The following is a 27,157-nucleotide window of genomic DNA, read 5'->3' on the forward strand; positions in this document are numbered from 1 at the left end:
TTTTATTGTTTACAGATTTTATGCAATATGTCCAGCTTAGTCCCAAGCTGTTCTATTTTTTTTATTTGCATAGAGCAAAGGGTTAGAACCCCTGTCAAGATTTTTTTATTATTTGTCAGTTAAAAGATATGTATATGCCCCCAATTTTTATGTATTACTGTCTCCTCCCTCCCCCCTTTTGTGTACATGTTTTGTTAACGCCCATGTTGGGCATCTCTAAAAATTAATAAAGTTTATATTTGAAAAAAAAAAAAGGATGGGCAATCTCTAATGGGGACACATCTTGGTCACCCACTCACCCCATTTCAGGGGTGTCACAGGGTCACCAATGGGGTAACAAACAGAAAATAAAACCAGACAAATGTTACCTTTTCAACTATTTCTAAACAAAAAAATATTTCCCTAGAGTTAGCATTTGTTAAGCCAAATTTTTCCTATTATGGTTCCATCTGTTATAGAACATTAAGCACCCCAGTGTATGTCATTTATAAAAAAAAATATGCTGTATAAAATACCTTATTTGCGAGCGCCACTCAGCGCTCATGCGACCGTCCCCTGGTCTCCACTCCCGATCTGATGGCTGCAGGGGGAGGTGCTGGGTACCCCCCGCTGACGAGGAGAGGAGGAAACTAGCAGGAGTGGACGGAGCTGACAGGGAGGGATGGGGGACATACAGAGCAGAGCTGTGGATGAGGGAGGCACATAAACTGACCACAGTATCAGGGCTCAGCAGCTATGATATACCATAGTCAGTTTACAGGGGGGAGGGTAGAAACTGGCAGGATCAGCCAGGTATTTCAGGTGTTAGAGGGGGCCAAATTACACAGCACAAGCACTGTGCTGTATAACATGCCTTAAAGGAACAGGATCCAATATATTTCTTTTTTAGGGTAACAAAGTGGATGTAAAAGGAAAAACAAAAACACGCATGTCTATACTTACCTGCTCTGTGCAATTAAATTGCACAGAGTGGCCCCAAACGTCCTCTTCTCATGTCCCCACTGCCGCTCTTGGCTCCTCCTCCCTGTCCAGTGCCCCCACAGGAAGCCGTTTCCCTTGGAGGGTACCCCCCAAGCCCTGCTGCTGCGTCTATTGACACAGACAGCGGAACAAAGCCCTGCCCCTACTCCCTCATCACTGGCTTTGATTGACAGCAGTAGGAGCCAATGGCTCCCGATGCCCTAGTGAGACCCGGAAGTGAGGGGAGAGAAGAGCTGCAGACGTGTACAGTGCAGGATCAAATGAGGGTAAGGTGAAAGGGAGGCGAGGAGCAAAAAACTGATAGCTAAACATTTTTTACCCTAATGCAACAAATACATTAAGATAAAAATGTTTAGACTTTAGAACCACTTTACATTTTCAATTTTACAAGTTATCTGACTTTGCAAAATTACAAATTAGAATACTGAGCCTTCCGAAATAAAGGGAGTCGATATGTTGCAGTTTTTGTATAAAAGAGCCTAGCTAATTGCGCTTGTTGTCCCGTACACTAACCCAATACTCATAACAGTCACATACCCATATGCCCTTATTAATGTTCTTTGCGTTATGGCTCAAACTCTTGTACTCCTTTAGCTGGCATCTATGCCAATTCCATCCACTAGTTAAGTAAACAGATTAAATGGACCTTTTCTTTGTCCCTGAATTCTGTCTGTACGATACAATTTTAGTAAAATAAGAGATGTATACACTTTTCTCATCAAAATTTACAACCATCACAAAAATTACAAAAAACAAAAAAAAGACATTGAAGCCTTGATTTATCCCAGTACCAAATATATAGAACAGGGAAATGGACAATGCCCATTAGAGTAGACAAAGTGCACTTCTCTGGGGGTGAAAATGTAGGAGGGGGGTTTGGGGGGTGCATAATCAGGTCTGCAGCTAAAAATGGCAACTGGTTAATCCCATGGCTGGGGAAGGCTTAATTTGTTTGCGATAAAACTCTTTGGCTTGTCTGGGCCACTAAATGACCATTTCACGAAGAAAAGGATTGAATCCATGAAAGTGCGCCGCCTTCGTGTTCGATCCAGGCTCCATTAGTCCAAGCCCCAGCCTCTTGTCTATAGGATGGTTACAGGCCATCATTCCCTTAAGGATTAGCAGAGAGATGGACTGACTCTGCCCCCAAACAGCAGCCAGAAGAAAATCGGGGCTTTGTTTACAACAAAGTCTTTTTATTGTCCGTGTAATCCTTAAGAACTTGGCTACGGTTATGCGACTTGCATTCTACAGGTTACATTGCCATAGTTTAGGGGTTTGAGCTCCCCTGGGTGTCCATTTCTGTTTCAGAAGAGCTGGATTCTGAGTCTATATCCACAGTCTCACACCGGTGTTTCTCCCGAACTCTTTGCTGGATAAGCTGCAAGCGGCTGAGCAGAGACTGGTAGTCAAAATGCCCTCGCTTCTCGCCAAATGGATCCTAAAACCAGGAAAAAAAATGATTATTTCAAACACGAATTTTCCAGAACACATCAGCCTAAGGAATCCTGTCAGAGAAATAAGTAAGCTGATCCTTTTGAAAAAGCCAACTGCCTGGCTGTTATGTTGCATCACAGCTAGGGAAGGTATAGTGGCTACATAGGGGGAGATTTACTAAAAACTGGTGTCACATAGAATCTGCTGCAGATCTTCATGGTAGCCAATCAGCTTCTAACTTCAGCCTGGTTCAATTAAAGGAGTTGTAATGGCAAAAAGTTTTTTATATTAATGCATTAAGATAAAAAGCCTTCTGTGTGCAGCAGCCCCCCCTCATACTTACCCGAGTCCCATCTCTATCCAGCGATGTCCAGGAGAGCCTTGTCAATACCTCCCGATTGGCTGAGACACAGCAGTGTCTGCACAGAGCAGGTAAGTATATGTTTTTTTTTTTTCTATTAAAATAAAGGGCAGACTTTACAATCACTTTAAGCTTTGCCAATAAAACCTAAAAGGGGATTGGTTTCTATGTAGAACTGCACCAGATTTTTCATGCTCCAGCTTTTAGTAAATCCCCCCATCCCCGGTGTCAGTTTGAGGCCAGTGTGCTAACAGCCAGGCAACTAGGATTTTCAAAAGGTGAACAGAAATTACAGTTTTGTCTTTTTAGGAATAAAGTTTCATTTTTTTTAAACGTTATTGTACGCTTTAATTCTCTGCCACAGGGTCTTTTAAAGAGTGTCCAGCTCCAGATCCATTCAGGTCTGCGTGGCACGTGTGCACCGGATCCTGTATATTTAGGAAGAGCAATGGATCTGGAGAAGACTCTTTAACCATTTCAGCTCCGGAAGAATTTACCCCCTTCCTGACCAGAACACTTTGGCACTGCGTTGCTTCAACTGAATTGCGTGGTCGTGTGACGTGGCTCCCAAACAAAATTGACGTCCTTTTTTTCCTCACAAATAGCGCTTTTTGGTGGTATTTGATCACCCCTGTGGTTTTTATTTTTTGCGCTATTAAAAAAAAAAAAAAAAAAAAAAACCACACACAACACATTCTTTTTTACATTTGCTATAATAAATATGCCCCAAAAATATATTAAAAAAAAACTTTTTTTTTCCCTCAGTTTAGGCCGATAGGTATTCTTCTACATATTTTTGGTAAATCACAGTAAGCGTTTATTGATTGGTTTGCACAAAAGTTATAGTTTTATGGCATTTTTATTAAGATTTTATTTAGTTTTACTAGTAATGGCGTTTTTTTTTTACACATTTTAGGGACCACTGTCATTTATACATAAATCAGTGTGACACTGGCAGTGAAGGGGTTAACCACTCGGCAGCAGTGTAGGGGTTAAGTATGTCCTGGGGAGTGTTTCTAACTGTGGGGGGGGGGGGGGTGACACTGTCACTAGGCAGAACAGGGAGATGCTTGTTTACATAAGCATCTCCCGTTCTTCCTCTCCGTGAGGCGATCGAGTCCGCAGAACCCGCGACCCCACTTACGGAGCTTGCCGTGGGCCGCCTCTTAAAAGGCAACGCACAGGTATGTTAGTTTGCCTGTACGAGCCCTTCTGCTGACATATCGGCGTGAGGCAGTCGGCAAGCGGTTAAAAGACACTGTGGCAGAGAATGAAAGCGTATAATAATGTTAAAAAAAAAAAAAAAGAAGGAGAGACAGAGCGGTGGTCTGCCTATGTAAACAAGGCAGATTGCCATTCTACCAAGAGGGAAAGCATGGATCCAGGGAATAGGATCCATGACTTCTAGTAAAAGCACCTCTCACAGGTTTAGATAAAAACACCAGCTAAGCACACATTTAACCCCTTTGCGTGCCCCCGATGTTAACAGTGACAGATAGCATTTTTTTTTTTTTTTTTTTTTAGCACTGATCACTGCATTAGCGTTACTGGTCCCCAAAAAGTGTTAGTTAGGTGTCCGGATATCCACTGCAATATCGCAGTCCCACTGATGACCACCATTACTAGCAAAAATAAATAAAAATATCCCTTGGTTTTCGATGCTATAACTTTTGTGCAAACCAATCTATATGCGCTTATTGGGATTTTTTTTTAACCAAACATATGTAGCAGAATACATATTGGGCTAAATTGATCAAGAAAGTTACCACCAAATATTGATCAAATACCACCAAAATTGAAAGGGAAAGGGTTAAGATATAATTTCCTCTGTACAAGTTCCAAGAAAGTTAAACCTTGCTCAGCAGCTCTGGAACTATTGCAGAAAAAGCTGTTGCAGCTGTGAAACTTAAATTCCCCCAAACAGGACATCAGGGGGCATCGGTTATAGTCCTATAGCACCTCCAAAACCACAGGTTGGTTAGTGCTCCCTGCACGGCTGGTCAGAAACGTCCTCACGTTTCATCTTCACATTTTCCCATGGGCGAACTCTACAGCCCATGATGAAATATGCGAACAGCTGAACTACCCGGATCAGTGAAGATGCAGGAAATTCACCCAAACAAAACATGCAGCATTCACAAATCTTTAAAAAGCAAGGCGTCAAGATTGACATCAATGCTTTAGTTCCAAGACGGTGTCTCAATCTGCCAATCAGGAGGCCTGTGTACCAAGTCAGGGGCTAGACTGGGCCTGTGCACTGTAGATCCACTCTAGCTCCTATTGGTAGATTTTGGTCAAACAAACAGATAGCTTGTCTCTAGAAGTATTGCGCTTTATTGTACATAAACCAACTGAGATGTCAACAGAAATAGTAAACACACGGGGAGCTCCGATTCTCTTCATTGGTTTCGGCTCCGTTCACATTAGTGTGACTTGCCATGCGACTTTGGACACAGTCACATGACAAGTTCCAGCCCATCGACAAGGTTTCTTCACTACTTTGATGCAACTTGAGTGCCAGAGAGTGTAAAGTCGCACTGAAAATTGATCAAATTTGGAGTCGCACTAGTGTGAACGGAGCTTTAACCACCAAGTTATTAAACAGGTTCATTTACATTTGCCATAAACAAACCCAATTCATTACCTGCATGCTCTGTCCTTGTAGATGAAATCTGTCTTTGCAAACTGCTTCATAAAAATCATAATATTCCAAAAACGATTTCTCCATAACGGTCCTGCAAGAAAAAGAGTGATGGTTACCAAATGAATGCCATCTCCTGCCAATGGCATCGTCACACCTTGATCATATTCTTTTCATTATCCTGGGTGGATGGGCCTAAGATTAGAAGCAGAGACTTGTCCGAAGACGGGAAGAATGGAAGATGGATGGGAGATGGGCCATGCCAAGGATTGTAGTTAGCCTGGAGGGTTTAACCAATGCAATCAGCAAAGCCAGACACCTGAGCAAAAGACAAAAAGGTAGGCGCAAACCCAAAATCCATTTAAAGACACATTCAACCTTTGTAACATGTTACACGTGTATTTAGGGTGTAATAATAATAATAATAATAATAATAATAATAATAATTATTATTATTATTATACCTGCCACCACCCCCGATCCCTCATTGTGGTAACGGACGGGGGATCCTCTCCCCACATCCACTGTCACAATTTGAAAACAGTGTTGTATTGTCTGCCTCCGTGACAGACTGCTTGTAGTTTGCCATCGACTGGGAGGGCACTAGTGAGCACTCTTGTGAGTTCATGGTTTCTTCCTGGACTACTGCAACTGTCTACCCATATAGAAGGTACAGCCAGACAGCTGACGGAGTCTGTAGGAGGCTGGCATTGCACCCGTGGTCTGATTGTGAGTGCAATGATTTACAGGCTGCAGTAAAAAAAAAAAAAAAAAAAAAAAAAAAAACAATGCTATTTTATTACCTGCAAAATTATGTGCATTTGTTTAGGGCTGCAACTAACGATTATTTTCATAAATCGATTAGTTGGCCGATTAATAACCTTTAAAAAAAAAAAAAAAGTGGGTCAAATTGACGTTCATTTTCAACCACAGTGATGGGAAAATTTGGAAATAGAAAACTTCTTAGAGGAATTTTCAGACAATGTATGTGGTTTTCGTTCAGAAATTACATTCATTTTCAAAACAGAATGTTAAAAACAAGTGAAAATTTCAAACAACATTCTTTCATTCAGTGAATGTACAAAGATTTTTCGTCTAAATATTTTCACCTGAAAATTGATCTGTGAGGCCAGCATAAGGCTCTGTACACACCTATGCAGTTTTTGCTTTTGATCCGTTTCTGCAGTGCGTTTTGATTTTTGCACACGAGATTTTACTGCCATTACATTCTTTTCTGCAGCTTCTCCATTGAAGTATATTGAACCAATAAAGCACCATTTTGCGTTAAAAGTCTCTGACCCTTTCAGATGTGAACGTGTCTCATAGGAAACCATGTAAATGAACTGTAGTGCATTTGTGCAAAAAGCACCAATAAACACACAGATGTGTGAAAGGGGCCTTAGATCTGATTCACATGCGGACATTATGTCCGTATTTCATCCATCCGCTTGTGAATGAAATATTATCCTCCTCATTCTATAGTTACTTGAGAATGCACACATATGAAGCAAACAAAGGTGGTACAGCTGCTGCTATGTAATATGGATTGGGGAAGGGAATGCACATCCGGGAATTGTCAGACCGGAGACCCTCAGCTTGCCATGTCATGGGTGATTTGATATAGTATTATGTATTCCCGTACCCTCTCAGCATTTCAGCTTGTGTACAGCAAACTGGAATATAGTAGGTGCTAGTGGTGTTCTCTGAAAAGCAATTGACATTTGGATTGCTCTTCAGAGGACATTTGACAGGCAGTGTGGAGATATTGCCTCTTCGCCACCTGTTTTAACCCCTTAAAGAGGAAGTAAACCCTGATGGGTTTACTTCCTCTTTTTTTTCCTGCAAAGGTAAAGCATAATGGACTACTATGCATCGCATAGTAGCTCATTATATGTCACTTACCTGACACAGGAGCCAGCGAAGTCGCCGCTGTCCCCTGTAGTCCGCCGCATCCATCTTGCTGGTGGCGTCTCGCAGCTCCGCCGTATGACAGCGGCGAAGCCGCGATGACGTCACTCCCACGCATGCGCACGGGAGTCGCGTCTCGCAGCTCCGCCGCTGCCATTCGGCAAAGCCGCAATGACGTCACTCCCGCGCATGCGCACGGGAGTCGACAAATTAGGCAGCTCCATTCTTGGACTTGCCGCGTTTAGTGCGCCTGCGCGCCGCTGTCTACGGCGCATGCGCCGTAGACAGCGGTGCCCATTTTCGGGCAAATATCTCCTAAACCATATAGGTTTAGGAGATATTGCTTGGACCTACAGGTAAGCCTTAATCTAGGCTTACCTGTAGGTCAAAGTGGTTTGAAAGGGTTTACCTCATTAAACTTGGCAATGCACATGGGTCTTCTTAAGCCAGCAGTGGCACAGGGCTAATTTGTGCCAGGCTGCAATGCAAAGCATTTCTGCTGCAGCATATGTGCGCCACCCTCTGCCACCTTTGTAGCATAAGAGTGGTAAAAAACGCAGCTCTGCCATGTGTGGTGTTTATTTTATTTTTATTTTTTTTAACTAAACACGCACGCACGCTCTTCTTTTTGATTCTTTACGCACCTTTCTATCCCCCCCCCCCCCCCCGGATAATTATCCTGTGTATTTCTTGCGGTTTTCTTGTAAAGCACTTTGAGAAGCCACCTTTAACCACTTCCCACCCGGCCAATGCACATATACGGCCGGGTGGGAGCCGTCTACTCCTGATAGGACGTTCAGGAACGTCCATCAGGAGGAGCGGGATCGCGTGCCCGCGCAGCGGCGCGATCCCGATGCGCCCGTGTCACCGGGACACGGCGCATCTCAGATTGGCAGGAGGGCTCTGTGATTGGCCCTCCTGATCACATGACGGCCGTGTCCAATCACGGCCGTCATGTGATGTAAACAAACAGCTGGTTGCTAGGCAATCGGCTCCTCCTCTCCTCACACAGAAGTCATCGCTGAGGAGAGGAGAGCAGATTGCTGCAGCCGGCTGATGATCAGTGAGTATGAGCTGTTTTTTACAGCTTTTTACTCACTGATCTTCAGTCTAGTGTAAACACACAACACACCACACAGTGTAAACACAGTCCCCACATATGTCCCCATAACACACATGTCCCCAAAACATACATGTCCCCAAAAAATAAAAACACATGTCCCTAATAATAAAAACATGTCCCCCACATATGTCCAACTAAAACAGGGGTTGACAAATTTGCTTGGAATCTAGGAGCCAGCTAAAAAAGTTAGGAGCCAGGTCCGTGACGGCAATCTGGACCTGTCCCTGGCCTGACATGGAGACGAGTGAGGGGAAGATAGCTCCCAGCCCCCCACCTGTCTCCAAGTTATTGCCCATAGCTCTTAGAGGGACATTTTTAAATTGCATTTTAGTGTAAATATGAGATGTGAGGTCTCTCTGACCCCAGATCTCATATATAAAAGAGGACCTGTCATGCTTTTTTCTATTACAAGGGATTTTTACATTCCTTGTAATAGGAATAAAAGTGACACACATTTTTTTTTTTTAAAAGAACAGTGAAAAAAATAAAAATAAAAGTTAAAATAAGAAAAAAAAATTGTTTTAAATGCGCCCTGTCTTGCCAAGCTTGCGTGCAGAAGCGAACGCATATATGAAAGCGGTGTTCAAACCACACATGTGAGGTATCGCTGCGATCGGTAGAGTAAGAGCAATAATTCTAGCCCCAGACCTCCTCTGTAACTCAAAACGTGCAACCTGAAGAATTTTTTAAACGTCGCCTATGGAGATTTTAAAGGGTAAAAGTTTGTCGCCATTCCATGAGCGGGCGCAATTTTGAAGCGTGACATGTTGGGTATCGATTTACTCGGCATAACATTATCTTTCACAATATAAAAAAAAAAAAATTGGGCTAACTTTACTGTTGTCTTTTTTTTTTTATTAAATAAAAAATTTTCCCCCAAAAAAAGTGCGCTTGTAAGTCCGCTGTGCAAATACGGTGTGACAGACAGTATTGCAACGACCACCATTTTACTCTCTAGGGTGTTAGAATAAATAATAAAAAAAAAAATATATAAATAATATAATATATATATTTTTTTTGTTTTGTTTAGGGGTTCTAAGTAAAGGGATGGAGAAAGACTGGCCCATTAGCATTGTTGGTTGTAATTCCAACGGCCACCACAAGAGGTCGCCAGATTCCAGAAGGAACCATAGGATCACAGAAGGCCTCAAAGCCGGGGGCTCAATTACCGGCCGCCTGCGGCGCGGCCCGACGTGATCGCGCGGGGGGGGGGGGGGGGGGGGGGGGGGGGTTGTCCACGGAGACAGGATACCCCCAGCTATGCTGCCCCAGGCGCAAGGTCGCTGATTCTAGTCGCCAATGCGACCTGGTTTTGTCTAGCACTGAACTAAAATCACATGTCCCAATGATTATCTGCACACATATGTACGTGATCACCTGCACACATATGTACATGATCATTTGCGTACATATGTCCGTGATCACACAAACCAATTATTATACACTTAACGGAATTTTTTTTACCAAAAACATGTAGCTGAATAAATTTTGGCTTAAATTTATGACAAAATTTGATTTTATTGGATTTCTTTTAAAATAGAAAAAAGAAAATATAGTTTTTTTTCCAAATTTCCGCTTTTTGCGCTTATATCGCAAAAAATAAAAAACGGAGTCGTGAATAAATATCACCAAAATAAATCTCTATTTGTGCGAACAAAATGATAAAAATTTCATTTGGGTAGCATGACCGCGCAATTGTCACTGAAAGCGCTAGAGCGATGAAAGCTGAAAATTGGGCTGGGAAGGAAGGGGGCGAAAGTGCCCTGTATTGTAGTGGTTAAAACAGGGCTCGACAAACCCCGGTCGCCAGGTCGCATTTGCGCCTAGATTTCGTGTCCTGGCGACTGGGGCAACGCTGCTGGGGTATCCTGTCTCCATTTGGACCCCGAACTCCGCCGCGCAATTCCATCGGGCCGCGCCGGCCAGTAATTGAGGCCGCGGCTTTGCGGCCTTCTAAAATCTTTCGGTAGTCTGGCGCCATCTTGTGGTGGATGTAGAAATTACACCCTATTCCAATAATGCTAATTCCTAATGGAGTGAAGCTCCCCTGCCTGTTTTTTGCCCAACGGTGAGTGTGGTGGCTGGTAAATGGCTTCTCATTATATTATATATATATATATATATATATATATATATATATATATATATATATATATATATTTGTAATTTTTTTTTTTTTTTTTTTGTAAAAAGTAAAAAAAAAAATTATTTTAATTAAGGAAAAAAAAAAATATTATTTGTAATCCTCCCTGCTTGACCCCTTTCACAAGGGCTGTCTGATCAGGTTCACCTGTCAGTTTTTCAGGCGGACCTGATCGAACCCTTAGCAGGTAAATGGCAGTAAATGAGCGGGAATATGTCGGAAATAATAGTCACATTCTTTTGTTAACCACTTCGTGCCCGCGCTATAGACGAAAGATGTCTACAGCACGGACACCAATTGCCGGGAGGGCGTCCCTAGACATCCTCCTGTTTACTTCCCCTCTGCACGCCGCCATGGGCGAGCATCGGGGAAGTTCTGTGTTGGCCATGTCCCTTGGATACAGCCAATCACAGATCATGCTAAATGACCAATCACAGCGGCCATTTAGCACTCGAGCGGTGTGTCCAATGAGTGGTGATCTCATATGTGGGGGGCTGGGGGCCATCTTCCCCTCACTCGTCTCCATGTCAGGCCAGGGACAGGTCCAGATCGCCGTCACGGACCTGGCTCCTAACTTTTTTAGCTGGCTCCTAGATTCCAAGCAAATTTGTCAACCCCTGGGTTAAAAAGCGCTACATAAAATAAAGTTTATTATTATTTTTATTAAACGTACTAAAGCAGGGATATGCAATTAGCGGGCCTCCTGCTGTTGCAAAACTACAAGTCCCATAATGCCTCTGCCTCTGGGTGTCATGCTTGTGGCTGTCAGAGTATTGCTGTGTCTCATGGGACTTGTAGTTCTGCAACAGCTGGAGGTCCACTAATTGCATATCCCTGCACTAAAGGAACACACCTGCGTTTCAGCACAACACACAATATAAAAAGGCACTACCGTACACTGTGGTGCCTCTACATCTGGATTAACCAGCCTGGACTGCATTTGCTGTACCCAGTCCTGGAAGCCAAGTGGCCACTTCCTCCTCCCCGCCAAGCAGGGGCCACAGAGCCCCCGCACGCTTCACAGTCCCCGGGCAGACTGAAGGAGCAACAAATCTCAGTGGTCATGTCCCACAGAAAGCAAAAGCTGTGCAGCCACCTCCAACTCCATAATGACAATGTCACGCTGGGCCAGGAGAAGGTAACAAAAACACAAAAAACGGGAAGACTACAAGTGCCCAGGACAATCCCCGAGAAACAAAGCTTCCTAAAACATGTTACCCCCCCCCCCCCCGGGACTGGTCTTGTGCAGAGAGGATTAGGTGAGTATCTCCTTTCTCCAATCCCCTAGACCAGTGATGGCGAACCTTGGCACCCCAGATGTTTTGGAACTACATTTCCCATGATGTATCAACTACACTGCAGAGTGCATGAGCATCATGGGAAATGTAGTTCCAAAACATCTGGGGTGCCAAGGTTCGCCATCACTGCCCTAGACTAAGGGTCTCAAACTGGCGGCCCTCCAGCTGTCGGAAAAACTTCAAGTCCCATCATGCCTCTGCCTCTTGGAATCATGTTTGTAACGGTCAGCCTTGCAATGCCTCATGGGACTTGTAGTTTCGCAACAGCTGGAGGGCCGCCAGTTTGAGACCCCTGATCTAGACAAATACGAGCAGGTTAACCCTTGAAAAAAACTCTCTCTACCCAGAGTTGGCTTTTAAACACAATGCCCAATAATGAACCCCAACAGACCAGAGAGATGGGAACGGCCCTTAGAATGTAAGCACTTTTGGCACATGTACTGCAGGTTTCTCTTTGATTTGTTCTGTTGGAAAACCATTCGAATCAACCTAGTGAGCAAAATGTTTTATAGCGCATCACATGGTATGAAGCAAATATTAGCCACTTACACAAGAATAGTTTGCAATTCGTTGTGCACGCAAAGAAAACCAGTTTATGCAGAATGCAATGCAGTCTCCATCTGGTTGTTATCAACAAGAAAACACAAATACTGTAAAGCACACACACAAGGTAAAATATGTATTGAACACGTCACCATTTTTCTAGGTAAATATCATTTTAACCACTTCAGCTTCAGAAGGATTTACCCACTTCCTGACCAGGCCATTTGTTGTGATACGCCACCTCGACGCTTTACCTGCTGTACCCAAAGAAAACTGATGTCTTTATGCCCACAAATAGAGTTTTCTTTTGGTCGTATTTGATCACCTCTGCAGTTTTTATTTTTTGCACTATAAACAAAAAAATACTGACAATTTTGGGGAGATTTTTATTTTTTTATATATTACTTTCCACTATAATACATATCCAAAAAAATTTCAATCAGTTTAGGCCACAAAAAAATTAAAAAAACAGAAATTAAAATCCCAATAAGCGTATATTGATTGATTTCTGCAAAAGTTATAACATCTACAAATTACAGGATTGATTTATGGACTTTTCATTTTTATTGGTAATAGTGGTGATCTGCAATTTTTAGCGGGACTGCGACACTGTAGCGGACAAATCTGACCCTAAGGGACACTTTTTGGGGACGAGTGACACCAATACACTGATCATGCTAAATAAAATAAAAAAATGCACTAATATATAAATGACACTGGTAGGGAAGGGGTTAACACCAGGGGCAATCAAGAGGTTAATTGTGTTCCCTGGGAGGGGCTTGCTAACTGTGGGGGGACAGATACACTGGATGAAGAGAGAGATCGTGATTCAGCTTGGCTGAAACACAATTTCTTTCTTTTCCTCCTTGACAGAGCAGTGTTGTGCTTTGTTTACATCAGCACACCGCTGCTCCGGTTCTCTTCTGAGCGATTGACGGGTCACAAGGGCCATCATGGCCACCGGACCCCCCCGATTGACTCCCACGTGCATGAAATCACGTACAAGTATGTGATTTTGCGCAACCAAGGGGTCACACAAGAGACATCTCATGATGGGTAAAAGCAAAGAGCTCTCTCAAGACCACTGTTGCAAAACATAATGAAGGCATTGGTTACAGAAAGATTTCTAAACTTCTGAATGTTCCAGTGAGCACTGTTAGGGCCATAATCTGGAAGTGGAAAGAACATAATTTCACCATAAACTAGCCACGACCAGAGGCATGAAAATAATTAATCGGAAGAACTGTCCAAGAGCCAAGGGCCACTTGTGGAGACCTTCAGAAAGGCCTGGAATTAGCAGGTACAATTGTTTCAAAGAAAACAAAGTAATGCACCCAACCGCCATGGGCTGTATGATCACCATGCAAGACTATATTGCTGAAGAAAAAGCATGTTGACATTCCTTTAAAGTTTACTGCACAACATTCAGACAAGCCTGTGAAATACTGTGAGAATATAGTCTGGCCAGATGAGACCAAAATTGAACTCTTTAGATGCCATAATACACACCATGTTTGGAGGTCAAATGGCACATCACCCCAAAAACAACCCCATAACAGCAGTGAAGTTTGGAGGTGGGAACATCATGGTGTGGGGCTGTTTTTCAGCATACGGTACCGGAAACCTTCATATTATTGAAGGAAGGATGAATGGAAAAATGTACAAAGATATTCTTGATAAAAATGTGCTGCCATCTACCAGGATGATGAAGATGAAAAGAGGGTGGACATTTCAGCAAGACAATGATCCCAAACACAAAGCCAAGGAAACGCTCAATTGGTTTCAAAGAAAAAAAAAATAAAGCGGCTAGAATGGCCCGGCCAATCACTTGAATTGAATCCAACAGAAGAGCTATGGGAAGAACTAAAGATCAGAGTTCATAGAAGAGGCCCACCGAACCTTCAAGATTTGAAGACTGTGTAGAAGAATGGGCCAAAATCACACCTGAGCAATGCATGCGACTAGTTTCTCCAAACAGGAGGTATCTTGAAGCTGTCATTACCAACAAAAGGTTTTTGTACCAAGTATTAAATACATTTCATTTACAGTGTTCAATACTTTTTCTCTGTACCATTCCATTTTATTACACATAACTTCATTTCTGAACTTATTTGTTTTGGTGTCTTTGTATGTATAGATTGCATGGGTTGTTACCGACATAACAATAGCTCCTTTAGAAATATGTTTACCTAGAAAAATGGCAACGTGTTCAATCATTATTTTACCTGGATAGAACATTTTTAGCCAAACAGCAACTGCATCTGTCATATGCAGTCACTGTTTGGGTATAACAGCCAGCAGTGGAGATTCCCTTATATACACTATTAGATGGGGAAACAGCAGATTTTCTCTTGTTCAGCCCACAGGCTAAGGACCCTTCCCCTCGTGACACTTGTTCAGTCCACAGGCTAAGGACCCTCACCCTCGTGACACTTGTTCAGTCCACAGGCTAAGGACCCTTCCCCTCATGACACTTGTTCAGTCCACAGGCTAAGGACCCTTCCCCTCGTGACACTTGTTCAGTCCACAGGCTAAGGACCCTTCCCCTCGTGACACTTGTTCAGTCCACAGGCTAAGGACCCTCACCCTCGTGACAACACTGGCTACTGGACATCAAGGCACGTAACACTGAAGGCACAGAGATGAAGTGTGAAAGGAAGAGAGTTCCATGCTCTCCCATACGAAGAGGTACTAGGCATTTCACAAGGCTCCAGCAAAGGGGCAACTGGGGATTGTGGGGTAAGTAAACAGCAGTAGAAACCAATAGGTATTCCAATATAGTGGTAATAAAAGTGATAAATGCTCAAAGATACTACAAAAGTCCATGAATGCATATAGGAGTAATCTGTATACGTGGCAGCTCCACCAAGAGACAGGAATGATTTCTGTAACACAAGGAATGATTTCTGTAACACAAGGTAAGACAACAGGGGGCGCCAACTAAGTGCAGTATTACAAGATACTTCCCAGAACCACTGTGAAGCCAAGAGCCTCACATGGGGAAGGACCTATGGCCAAGAGGCATGGCTACGTGTTTCTGAGAAATGGTCTTTTAATTTAAAGCGGAGTTCCACCCAAAAATGGAACTTCTGCTTTAAGGGAGGTGATCTCCTGACATGGGTTCCAGCTCCCACTTCCTCTAGGCACCCCGTGGCACCGGAAGGGAGATCAGCTCTCCCCCTCCCTCTCAGCAGTCATCTGGGACATGTCACAGGTCCCAGACAATTGCCTGGCTAGTCACAGTGCGTGGTTTGCGCATGCGCAGTGGGTGTCCGGCTGTGAAGCCACAGCCGGGCGCCCACAGTTACAATGCCTGCACCGCAGAGAGGAGGGGGGAGATGAGTGGGGCTTTGTTCCCCCGCATCACTGGACCCTGGGACAGGCAAGTGTCCGATTATTAAAAGTCAGCAGCTGTAGTATTTGTAGTTGCTGACTTATTTTATTTTTAAGCATAACTCCGCTTTAAGTTTTTAAAGTATCTTAATACTTCACTTAGTTGGTGTCCTCTGTTGTCTTCCAAAGGGTGTGGGCATAAAGTAAATTTCCTTTACTAGGCCAGGGGAAAAAGTTTGTTCACAACATAAGACTTACCGTAAGGCCTCTGGACACTGGCACTTGCCTTCCAGCATGTCACATACTGCCACTCTGATGGTCTCGTGACGAATGCACTCATTGTAGTTCTTGCTGTCTCCTGAGTGTCTCTCCTAAGGAAGAGCATAGGGTGAGTATTACATAATAGGTTGTAAAGGACTAGATTCAGGAGGTGAGAGCACAATAACACCAATACCTGTTCAAAGCCAGGTTCATTGTGATAAGGATTCTCAGTCATCAGGGACTGGATAGAGATGAGTACTGAAGACAGGCTCTGAGCTGGACTCCATGCAGGTCCTGTCCATGTACTGGTATTGGGGGGAAAAAAAATTAAAAATAAAAAAAAAAGCAATGATCAACGTCCTGCAACTCAGACTACTGTGAACCTGTTTTATACAAAAAGTTTCAGGTTATTTCCACTAATTGTTCTCCATGAGTCACTCGGTACTTATCCACTTCAATGTTCATAAAATACAAACAATTGAAAAAAAAACCCCTCAGCATTCAGACACAGATTTTTAACCAAAGAGAAGAAGGATACATTTTTCCACCACCAGCAACGCTATCTAGAATGGCTAAAGTGCAACTGTCAACAGGTCAAGAGTGCAAGTATTTAAACATCATCTCTGCTGGGAACCCGACTCCTCCGATCCTCTTCCCATAACTTGGCACCGCCAAGGAGCTCCGCACTCATCCTGCTGGCAGATGCTGGTCTGAAGTGATATCAGCACACCATCCCTTGATCCCTTTGTTTTCAAAAAATTACACAGGCAGACAATCTGATCAGTTCTATAGGAGAGACCACAAATGTCAACTTGATGCCAGGCCCCTAAAGAAGCTTTGTCGGGGCCCATCACACATATTGAATTGGCGTGCCAAACACAAAACGATCTACCTTCAATCATATCTGAAGGATTTTTATTTTCCTTCACAAAAAAGGGGTTGCAATGTGCTGTGGAAGTGTATTGAGGTCCACCCAAAATGAATGGCACTGCAGCACATCAACACACATCACATATGTTACCAACATTTACCACAATGCAGTAGCGGTGACCGGGCCCTCAGACAGCAGGTTTTAAGGATGTTAAGAATAATTTATTTAATAATGGTTTGCTGTATACGAATAATGAAGCCTGTGGGTTATACAATATGGCTATTTATATGGCTTTTATATGCCTGGTAGTGAACTGGCACTTAAAGTGATTGTAAACGCTTGATTATCTTAAAATTAAAATAACAAACATATTATGCTTACCAGCCCCGATCCTCCTCTTCTCAGGTTCCCCTGCTGACATTTCTGGCTCCTTCCCCCCCCCATAGAAAACGGCTTGCTATTGGGGCACTCCTGTGTGCGCTCCTGAGCCCTGCTCCCCCTCACTGGTTGTGATTGATCGACAGCAGCAGGAGCCAATGACTTTCACTGCTGTCTTTGAGCTAATGAGGGAGGGAGAGAGCCTCTGATCTCATGCACATCGCATAGTAGCTCATTATGTGTCACTTACCTGACACAGGAGCCAGCGAAGTCGGCGCTGTCCCCTGTAGTCCGCCGCATCCATCTTGCTGGTGGCGTCTCGCAGCTCCGACGAATCACAGCGGCGAAGCCGCGATGACGTCACTCCCGCGCATGCGCACGGGAGTCGCGTCTCGCAGCTCCGCTGCTGCCATTCAGCGAAGCCGCGATGACGTCACTCCCGCGCATGTGCACGGGAGTCGACAAATTAGGCAAATCCATTCTTGGACTTGCCGCATTTAGTGCGCTCCCACACGATGCACTCCTAGAGAGATCGGGGTCTCATTGTGAGCCCCAGGCCCTGTACTAACGATTGGGACACGGAACTCGTGATTCTGGGTCTCCTGATCACTGTGATAGCTTCTCATTGGCTATCACAGTGATCAGGCACTGCGAAGCCCACCCCAGTGTTTTGTTTTTCTATGAAGGGAGGAGAGAGATACATTGTATCGCTTGCTCTCCTTACGCAGAAAAAAAAAAATGTGTGCGTAAAAAAAAAAAAGAAAAAGAATAATAATAAAAATGTCAGTGTGTTTTAGGTAGGATAATAAAAAAAAAAAAAGGGAAGCAAAATGTCTACTATTGTTTTGGGCTGTACTACAGGTACATGCAACACCTGACATACACTTATATGGTATCCCTGCGATCGTCAGTGGTGGTAGGTTATGGTAGTTCCAAGAAATATACGGCTAAATTAATTATTTATTTTGGGGCAGTATTCCTTTGATAAAAAAGAAATAAAAAAAAGGTATAATCCACCTGGATGCACAAAATAGTTGTGACAATATGTATGGTTTTGCTAACACATGTCAACATCACAAAATTGGGCTTAGGCATGTAGATTTGTTTTACCCTTGGGCACAAAGCAGTTAAACAATAGTACCGGTGTCCTGCAATTTATTCTGCCCATGGGCATAAATATCTAGTTGTGAAGACTGGTCACCACTGCACCCTCTGCAAGCCCAGCGTGACCCGCCCCCTGGTACTCCTGCACAGATGGCACTATTGTAATCATATCAGAACTGACAGGGGTGGGTGGAGCTGCTGCCCGCATTCTCCAGTCTCTACCCACCTAGCTCTTTCATTTCATTGGCAATAGTGAAAATAGTTGTGCTCAGACATCAGCTTTAAACCTACAGTGAAGGAAATGACATGGATATGCTCACCCAAGGATACTAAGGCAGACTTTGCCATTTCGGTAAAAGTTTGGGTTAAACCTCACAGTGCTGTTGCCCGTTGTCATCAGTTTTACTCGTGGTGGATGAATGGGGTAATCTGGAGGACATCGGAACAAGAATAAGAAGAACCCTCCTTCATATGGGGTGTCAAATGGACCAGTTATGAGTGCATGGATCTGCAAAAACAAGAAGGTTGCTACGTGACAAAGTACATACAATGTAAAATTCATCGGCCACCTCAATAAAGCCAACATTGCCTTATAACAGCTGGCAGCTCTGCTCTCTGTAGTCAGCACACTAATCACACAGGATGCTCCATGCAGCGCTATACCCTTTATTGTAATGGGGGATGGGGGGGGGGGGGGGACACAATTTACCCATTTACTTAACAGGGTAATAAATGTGAGCGTATATAAAATCCCTGTTAAAGCTGAACTGTAACCAGCAAAGCAGACACAGCAGTAAGCAGCTGCAACAGCGGTTTGTATTGAATAAAAAGTCAGCAGCTACAAATACCTCACCCAAGCCAAATCTTTATTCGACTTTGGGTGCAGACGCCGGCTTCACAGTTTCCTACTGTGCATGCGCAAGCCACGCATTGTGAATGCTCCCACAGTCCCAGAAAGCTTGGGGGGGGGGGGGTTCAACTTCCGCTCAGATCGCCACGGATCTGACCGGAAGTGGGAGCGAGTACCTAATAAAACCAGGTACCAGCTCCCTCCCCAAAAGTGCCAACTGTAACAGTGCGGGGGTAGGGGGGGGAGGATGCAAACAACCAGAACTTCCCCTTTTGGTTGAAGCTCTGCTTTAAAAAGTGGTTGTAAATCCTCACATATACCCAGTGAAGTGACTGGCCTCAGGTGATAAACAGAGATGAAACAAACCCCCCTACATAAGTTGTACCTGTTTATCTGCAGTCTTCTCTTTTCTGCATCAAATTTACCAATATATAAAGCTTGTCCGAGCTGTCATAAAAAGGGGGGCGGAGAGCTGGTTACACTCTGCAGAGCTCAGTAAAGAGAGTTGATTGGAGGTAAGAGACAAACCCCCCCCCACACAGGAACAGAGCGGAGGCTGTCAATCAGCTGGAGGTCCCTCCCCTTTCGGCATTTTTCTCTTAGTGTCAGGAAAAATTTGTCAGAAGTGATTACTGCTGATAGCAGAAGACAACAGCAGACAGAAATTACACTTAGCGAGACAAGAGAGGGATATGCTTTGTTCATATTTCATGTCTGAGGTTTACAACCACTTTAAGCGAGTCAAGGCTTTTGGCATGTTACTGTTGGAGCTACAACCAAGGCATACTTGACCTGTGTTTAAACATTGCTATATACATGCCCCACACTGGAAGCTTAGATACTTAAAATTTTGGTAAGCCATAAATGATTTGGTTTTCTTTTCAGAGGCATTTGACAGGTGGTGATATGCCACCTCCTCAGCATCTAATTTATCCTATAATTGTCATACTACAACTCCAAAATCATACGCACTGAAAGCAGTTGCTGTGCGGCCCCATAGAACTTCATTAGCCGTGTTTGGTGGCAGCACTTCCTGCCAAAAGTGACATGCTGTATGTTAGTGTCCAGGCAGGTGGTCGAGTGGTGATAAAACTGTGGCTCTTCCCCTCCCCCCCAAGCCACAAGTGTGAACGATGCCTAAAGCTCACTATACATGGATCGATATTCAACCTGTTCAGCAGGGACTGGCCGAAATGTGATTCATGTATGGGCACTTTGGTTGAACAAAAGTCGATCTACCGATAAATTTCTGTTCAATCACAGCGGTTGGCAAATTTCTGCCCGATCAGTACAGCATGCTATAGAAGTCTCTCCGCTGCCAGAATACAAATAAACAGCGGGGACGATTCCCCCAACTACACATTCCGCTGCTTGTCCGAAAAAGGGGACCCATTTATGGAAAGCTTAAAGAGGAAGTAAACCACGATGGGTTTTACTTCCTCTTTTGCTCCTGCAAATTTAAGGCATAACGGGCTTGTATGCATCGTAAACTAGCCCATTATGCGACATTTACCTGTAAACGATACCATCGCTGTCCCCTGTGCAGGCTGTGTCCATCTTTGCCCCTCTTCCTTCCGGGGGTCGGGGATGACGGCTCTGTGACTGGCCGGAGCCACATGACATCACTCCCACGTATGCTCCCAGGAGCCGTCAGTAATGGCACACACTGTGAAGAAACGACACAAAGGTCTGTTTCTTCACAGCGCATGCGCCAATTACATCATCAGTGAAATATCTGCTAAAACGGAGCATGTTTAGGTAATATTTCCACTACCTATAGGTAAGCCTTATTCTAGGCTTACCTATAGATAAAAGTCACTAAGGAGGGTACATTGATGAGGTGGCACTTATATGCAGCACTGATTGGCATCCCTGGTGGGCTCTACTGGGCATCCTCGGGGGGCGGAGGGGACTGCATTAATAATCAATTAGTGCAGACCCTTCCTCCTGTCAGGAGAGCAGCCGATCGTCTCTCCTGTATTTGCGTCTGCCAGTGTGAGTGGAGGAAAAGCCGATACATGGCTTTGCCCATTTACACTGTGATTGGACAGAACTGATCATGTGGTAAAGAGCTTACATCAGAGGCTCTTTTTACCGAGATCGGAGATGCGGTGTGTCAGACTGACTGCCGCTGCTTATCCTGCTGGACAGCATACGACGCCCAGTCAGGATAACAGAACCACTTTCCGGTTGTCATTTTGCTATATGGCAGGTGGGAAGTGGTTAAAATAGCGAACATCTCTATACTTGCTATGTGCAAATTAATTGCAGAGAGCGACCCAGATCCTCTTCTCAGGTACCCCGCCTACGCTCCTGGCTCCTCCTCTCCGTCCCATGCCCCACATGAGAAGCCACTTCCCATGGGGATACTTGTGCATGCTCACTCCTGGACCCCGCCCCCAGCTCCCTTGTCAATGGCTTTGATTGACAGCAGTGGTGCCCCAGCAAAGCCAGGGAGACCAGGAAGTTAGAGGAGAGAGGAGCTGTAGATGTGTATGGAGTTGGATCAAATAAGGACTCAAGTAAGTATAAAGGGGGGGGGGGGGGGGGGGTGAAGGAACAAATCTGATGCCTAAACATTTTTTACCTTAATGCAAAGAATACATTAAGATAAAAAAAAAATTTAGGCTTTAGAACCACTTTAACAGCAACAAACTTGAATTAAAAAAATAAATAAAAACTGAATTCCTTTTTAAAAAGGTGCACAGGCCATCCGTCATCTGGGATTCAATTATCTCTGGTCACCTGGTAGATCAATCAGCTCTGGAATAACCCTTAGAAAACAAGTCATGACCAAACAAAGAACAAAGTGCTGTACCAGGAAACATTCCAGACTCTGGTTTTCCCGGTCTGAAACTTAGAAGACATGGAGAGTCCTTTACCTTTGTCATGTCATGTGGGTCAGGCACCACAAACATCCCAGGAGGAGGTTCTTTGTAGATGGACATAATATCCCTGAATGAAGAAAACAAGACCGTTAGAGCACAATGACTCCACACCACACCCTGTACACAAGAAATGAAAGTGAAAGGGACGGGCGTCTAGAAATACCGAGTTTCCTGGTTTAAGAAGCACAATGAAATGGACGTCTCAGATGTGGCAGATTCTATTTATTGAACGGGCAAATGTCAGAACACAAAATAATTGACATATCAATGTGTGAATATCTGATCTACGGATGGAGGAGGAAGAGAATAAACAGACTGTGCTTTCACCCTCATTGTAGTTTCTTGTAATGAACATGACAGCTCCTTACAGCAGACCTTCACCCTTAGGCCTCTTTCACCTGACTGATCCATTCAGGTCTACCTGTCAGTTTTTCAGGCGGACCTGAACGGATGCTCCATAGAGACCTATGGAGTGTCGGATGTCAGCGGTGACATGTCCGCTGACATCCGACCCGCTCCGATCCGAAAAAGTGTGATGGAGGAACAAAATTACTTTTCCATCCGTCATCGGATCGGGTGATGATGGACACTGCAGTCCGTCGTCATCCGATTTCCCATAGGGGAGAGCGGCGCCCTGACAGGTGCAGGGATGGACCTGTCATCTTCTTGCTCAGCAGGGATTGACTCCATAAAGAGATCAGGGAAGGGAAAACTGTGGCCCCAGAGCCTCTGATAAGGCAGTACAGTCGGACCTCCTGTACTGGGCACAGGCCCCATCCGTTCAAAAAGGGGGTACCCAGGCACCTACTGAGCAGGAGGGCCACTAGATCTGTCTTACTGCAAACACCGACCCTCTTCTGTCTCCCCTGGAGCACTGCTGGCTTTTCTTCCACTCCCTCCAGCTGCAGGTGGATCAGTTCTAACATTTGCGCCCCCCCATCCCTGTTTTACAGCCCCCCCAAGTGCACCCCTCTTTCCTCTAGATTTTCAGGCATTTCTCCTCTCCCACCAGCAGCTGCTGCAAACACACAGGGGGCTGTGTCAGGGTGGAGAGCGGGGGGAGGGTCCAGTAAATATGTCATAGATATAATAAATGATTTTGGTGTATTTTTAGCACAAATATAATAATATGATCGGTGAGTGGGGGGCCTGTCAGGGCCTGTGATTTCTAACAGAATCCCTGTGTGGCCCTACAGCTGTTGTGGGACTACATGTCCCAAGAGGCATTGTAAGACTGACGGTTACAAGACCGACTCCCAGTGGCATGATGGGACTTGTAGTTCTACAACAGCTGGAGGGCTGCAGTTGCCCCCCCCATTAGAGGAGCCGCAGCCTGCAAACTGTTGTGGAACTACAAGTCCCATCACTCCTGGGAGTAACTGTCAGTGTTGCAGGGCCTCCTGGGACATGTAGTTCCACAACAGCTGGAAGGTGGCGGTTGCCCTCCCCTCCCCTGGCCAGATGTCTCCAGATATAAAAATGGATGTGTATACCACACTGGGGGGGATCTGCCCGGAACGGAGAGGGTCTTTAGGATCCTGATGACGTGTGAAAGTGCAGCAAGTCGTCATCATCACCTGCTGCCCATACATTATACAATCTGATCGTACGATCCCCTTTACATCTACCACCATCTACACAGTACATGAGCCTGCCTGACCGGCTACAGAGCGATCCGCTGGTTTAGTTGTGATCGCACAGTGTATGTCCGGTGACATCTCCCCTCCCCCGCTCACCGTTTGATCCGGAGCACACACTGGGCGGACGCCCTCTCGTTGTCCCAGTCGGCGCTGGCGGTCGGGTCCCACACCGAGGAGGCGGCCAGGTGAGAGGTCCCCGGGGGCTGCAAGGCGCTCAGGTGGGTCACCACTCCTCCACCCACCGCTCCCGGGAGAATAATCGCTTCAGTCGCCGGACTCTCCGCCATTCTGCCTCACACTCGCTTCCGGGATTGCGGAGCACAGAGAAGACCGGCCAGAGCGACTCTCAGTGTCATAGAAACACCGGCCAGACAATCTGTTTACTTCCGCCGGAAGTGTGTTTCTGAGCAGCCAGTAGACAGCTGGGAGGTCCTGTGCCTGGCGGATGTGTGTAATAACAGCTAATACAAGGCCTGATAATAAACTTCTCCTCATTGCTCCCACTCAAATATATGACTGAAAAAGTTTCATGATGTTCCTTCTGGGGTTATACAAGATACTGAGAGATCCTGACAGAAATCCAGAGCTGTCCTGTGCACACTTCCTGTGTCCTATGACTGAGGCTCACAATAGACCTCTAAACCTTCCCCTGTGGACTTTTAGGTGACACTAAAGTTGGTTTAAAAAGTTGTATTCAAGTATGTATTCACAGCTCAAAACCCGCCTTCCATTCCTCTCAGCCTCCGCCAAATCCCTTTGTATTTTGCCCCTGTGATCTGACTTCCTGTGAGAGGGTGGCTACAGTAATGCCCTGTACACATGGCCGGACTTTCCGAAGACAAAATCAGATTTTTTTCCAACGGATTTTGGCACAAACTTGTCTTACATACACACGGTCACACAAAGTTGTCGGAAAATCCGATCGTTCAGAATAAGGTGACATAAACCACGTACGATGGGACTATACACAGGCCAATAGCTTTCGTCTCGTCATTTATTCTGAGCATGCGTGGCACTTTGTCCGCCGGAATTGTCTACACACGTTTGGAATTTAAATGATTGGATTTTGTTGTTGTAAAATTTTAGATCCAGCTCTCAAACTTTGTGTGTCAGAAATTCCAATGGAAAAAGTCAGCTTTAGCCCACAAACGATCGTTTTTTCCGACAACACGATCCAATCGCACATTTTCAGTCGGAAAGTCCGACAGCATGTACAGAGCATAACTCTTCATAATCTTAAAGTGCTTGTAAACCCTAAAAAAAAACCTGCAAGTCTTAAGCCTCGTACACACAATCGGATTTTTGGCCAACAAAACCGTGGACTTTTGTCCGAAGGGTGTTGGCCCAAATCTGTCTTGCATACACACGGCCACTCAATTGTTGGCCAACAATTCCGAATGTAGTGACGTACTACGCTGTTTTTCAGCTCTTTAGCGCCACCCTTTGGGCTCCTTCTGCTAATTTCGTGTTAGTAGAAGTTTGGTGAGTGTTGATTCGCACTTTTCATTTTGCACTTTTCAGCTTGTTTCTGAACAGCCGTTCATCAACCAGCCATGTTGTGGAATCGGAGGACATAACATGTTATTTATTATTGGCCTTGGAGTTATTGCTTTCACATCATTTTTTTGGTTGAATAATGATTTGATTTGGTATATTTTCTATATTTTTGGATGCATAGAATGCACTTTTTGGTTACGTTCTATTGGCAGATAGCATGTCTAATTGTATTTGTTTTCTTTTTTTAATGCACAATAAAACAATTGTGTAGAATAAAAAAAAAACTTGGCTATGTGTTTTACTTCAAATGACAGTTTGGGAGTAGCAGTTACATTTTATAAAATACAATGTAAAATTGATAAGGGACACCAACATAGTTGTATCTTTGATCTTAAAAACTACAGGATAATGGTGTTGTGGTAACTTGCCCAAAAAAATAAATAAATAAAAACCATAATAATATTATTCTTGACATCACTGGGAAAAAAAAGCCTTTGAAAATGTGTTTGCAATAACTCCATCAGTATCACCAGCAAAGCAGCTTCATTATTATCCCATTAAAGAAGAAGAGAATGTGCGCTGCATTTCAAGATTTCATAATTTGCCACGTCACAAATGTTAATTCTCCATTATGAACGCTGGTTTATAAGACCGACTGCTTCTGGCTTGTCCTTGCTTCCGAGCATGCGTGTTTGTACTTTGGACTTTTGTGTGATGGACTTGTGTACATGCGATCGGAAAATCCAACAACAGACATTTGTCTGTGGAAAATTTTAAAACCTGCCATCCAACATTTGCCTGTGGAAAATCCGACAATTGTCCAATGGAGCGTACAAATGGTCGGATTTTCCACCAACAGCCTCTCATCACACATTTCCAGTCAGAAAGTCTGATCGTGTGCACGGGGCTTAAACCTTCCCCTGTGGCCTATTAGGTGACACTAAAGTTGGTTTCAAAAAGTTCTATTCAAGTATGTATTCACAACTCAAAAACTGCCTTCCATTCCTCTCAGCCTCCTCCAAATCCCTTTGTATTTTGCCGCTGTGATCTGACTTCCTGTGAGAGAGTGACTACGGTCATTCTCCATAATCTTAAAGTGGTTGTAAACCCTAAAAAAAAACGAAAAACAAAGGCATAATGAGCTAGTATGCATAGCATACTAGCACATTATGAATTACTTACCTGAGATCGAAGCCCCCACAGCATTCCTCTTTCACTGCTCCGGCGGCCGACATCGCTTCCGGAGTTACTTCCAGGTATCTCAAGCTCCGGCGCTGTGATTGGCTGGAGCCGTGATGATGTCACTCCCACACATGCACGCAGGAGCCACCGGTAACGGCACACTAGCTGTAGCAAACGGCACGTAGGAACACCGATCTCTGTATTCACCCAGTCAGAGTAACCCCCACACAGTTAGCAAGCACCCCCCCTAGGGACACATTTAACCCTTTGATCGCCCCCGATGTTAACCCCTTTCCTGCCATTAGTACAGTTAGAGTGCATGATTTTAGCACTGATCACTGTATTAGTGCCACTGGTCCCCAAAGTGTCAGTTAGGTGTCTGATTTGTTTGCCGCAATGTCGTAGTCACACATAAAAATTGCTGATCGCCGCCATTACGGGTAAAAAAATTAATAAATAAAAGTTCCACTAAAATATCCCCCGTTTGTAGACGCTATGACTTTTGCACAAACCAATCAATATACACTTATAAAGGGAAGGGATGGTCGGCACTCAGGATGACATCCAAAATAGTATTTCTTTATTAAATGCATGTACAAAGCTGTAAAACAGCATACGTGTCTCCGACGTTAGTCCTAAGTCTTGACTCTATCAATATACACTTCTTGGGATTCTTTTATTTACCAAAAACATGTGGCAGAATACATATTGGCCTAGA

General features: G+C 44.4%; 1 protein-coding gene across 2 annotated transcripts; it reads right to left on the reverse strand.

The window, feature by feature from the left end:
- Positions 1-24,151, reverse strand: UBE2Z (ubiquitin conjugating enzyme E2 Z). Of its 2 annotated transcripts, XM_077459792.1 has the most exons (7): positions 23,857-24,148; positions 22,115-22,187; positions 18,703-18,890; positions 16,223-16,334; positions 16,027-16,139; positions 5,424-5,514; positions 1-2,422 (listed from the first exon to the last, which is right to left on the reverse strand). In XM_077459792.1, exons 1-7 carry the CDS (start codon positions 24,045-24,047, stop codon positions 2,252-2,254), a joined length of 939 nt encoding a protein of 312 aa, XP_077315918.1. In that variant the 5' UTR covers positions 24,048-24,148; the 3' UTR covers positions 1-2,251. The 2 variants fall into 2 exon arrangements, with proteins under 2 accessions (XP_077315918.1, XP_077315919.1); XM_077459793.1 differs by lacking the exon at positions 16,223-16,334 and having other exon boundaries at positions 23,857-24,151.
- Between the last annotated feature and the right edge of the window lie 3,006 nt (positions 24,152-27,157).

Source organism: Lithobates pipiens, unplaced genomic scaffold, assembly GCF_037356315.1.
Source record: "Lithobates pipiens isolate NorthernLeopardFrog02 unplaced genomic scaffold, aLitPip1_a1.2 Scaffold_28, whole genome shotgun sequence".
NCBI classification, from domain to species: Eukaryota; Metazoa; Chordata; class Amphibia; order Anura; family Ranidae; genus Lithobates; species Lithobates pipiens.

Excerpts from the sequence above, each read along its gene's own strand:
- UBE2Z (XM_077459792.1), bottom strand. The coding sequence starts at position 24,047 with ATGGCGGAGAGTCCGGCGACTGAAGCGATTATTCTCCCGGGAGCGGTG. Across the intron at positions 22,188-23,856 it reads TGTGTGCTCCGGATCAAACG|GGATATTATGTCCATCTACA; the intron begins GTGAGCGGGGGA and ends TTCTTCATTCAG. Across the intron at positions 16,335-18,702 it reads GTCTGCCTTAGTATCCTTGG|TACATGGACAGGACCTGCAT; the intron begins GTGAGCATATCC and ends CCCCAATACCAG.